The 991-nt window shown below is 47.5% G+C and overlaps 1 protein-coding gene across 1 annotated transcript in view; it reads left to right on the top strand.

Annotated features, from left to right (window-relative positions):
* The first annotated feature begins 148 nt into the window (after window positions 1-148).
* LOC106792700 (endochitinase A-like) overlaps window positions 149-991 on the top strand; it is a 4,445-nt gene continuing 3,602 nt past the window's right edge. Inside the window, exon 1 of the mRNA XM_014759202.1 lies at window positions 149-985. Coding sequence (XP_014614688.1) covers window positions 149-985 — 837 coding nt within the window. The remainder of the gene's footprint in view (window positions 986-991) is intronic.

Genomic DNA, 991 nt, shown 5'->3' with positions numbered 1-991 from the left:
AAGTCACCAGAAGAAGGAGAAGATCATAGCGGAATCTCGCCTATGTTATAACTGCTTGGGCAGACATAACGTTAGGCAATGTAGGAGTACTAGGCGATGCAACCAGTGTGAAGATCGGCACCACACGCTCATACATCCCGAGAAAAGGATGACAACGTCCAGGACATCTCCTCCTACAACCAGAACTTCTCGTCTAATCTCAAAGACATCTCCTCCAACATCGTCTAGGACATCTACTCCAACATCGTCTAGGACATCTGCTTCTTCATCAAGATCATCGCTGCTAATATCAAGGACTTCAAGCTCTTTCTCAGAGACAACCCAGACATCTCACAGAGTCTCGTCCTTGCAGGGCTCACGGGTATCATCGGATGAGTCACCGAGAGAAAATCGTCGTAAATCACCAAAGAAGTCATCTCCACGCCAATCCTCTAGTCCGAAGTCATCCTCATCCACCTCCAGTACGTCAACTCCCAGACCTCTCTCCAAACCAAAGGCTCCTGTCCCTGACTCCCCTCACAAGTCATCCTCAACTCGATCATCTCCTCCTAAGTCCATACCTACCAAGAAGAGTCCTTCTCAGAACTCTTCAAAAAAGGCGTCCTCAGAATCAGGAGTAGGTAGGACATCTCGTAATCCACACCGTCCTCTCAGATCCATCTTAAAATCGACCATCTCATCCTCCTCAAGGTCATCTCAGACGACGAAACGAGTCAGATTCTCGTCGCCTATCGCAGACATCGATCGTTCGTCTAACCCATCGCTTTCAACGTGCTCTAGAGCACCAGTACTCTTAGCTGCATGTAAAGCCTTTGCCATATCTTCAAATGGATCGCCTAAATTAGTACGTCTTCTCAWTGATCCTGGATCAGAGTWRACKTTAGTYTCYTCTAAAATCATAGCTAAGCTAAAGCTTAGCCGTTCTCCAGGAAACATTTCTATTCAGGGTGTGGGTAGTACATCTCCAGGAGCGACCCAAGGTCAAGTGTCC

Source organism: Polistes canadensis, unplaced genomic scaffold (assembly GCF_001313835.1).
Source record: "Polistes canadensis isolate GaletaPanama2010 unplaced genomic scaffold, ASM131383v1 scaffold_567, whole genome shotgun sequence".
Classification (NCBI taxonomy): domain Eukaryota; kingdom Metazoa; phylum Arthropoda; class Insecta; order Hymenoptera; family Vespidae; genus Polistes; species Polistes canadensis.
Note: the sequence above shows the minus strand (reverse complement) of the source record. Positions and strands in the feature narration are given on the sequence as shown.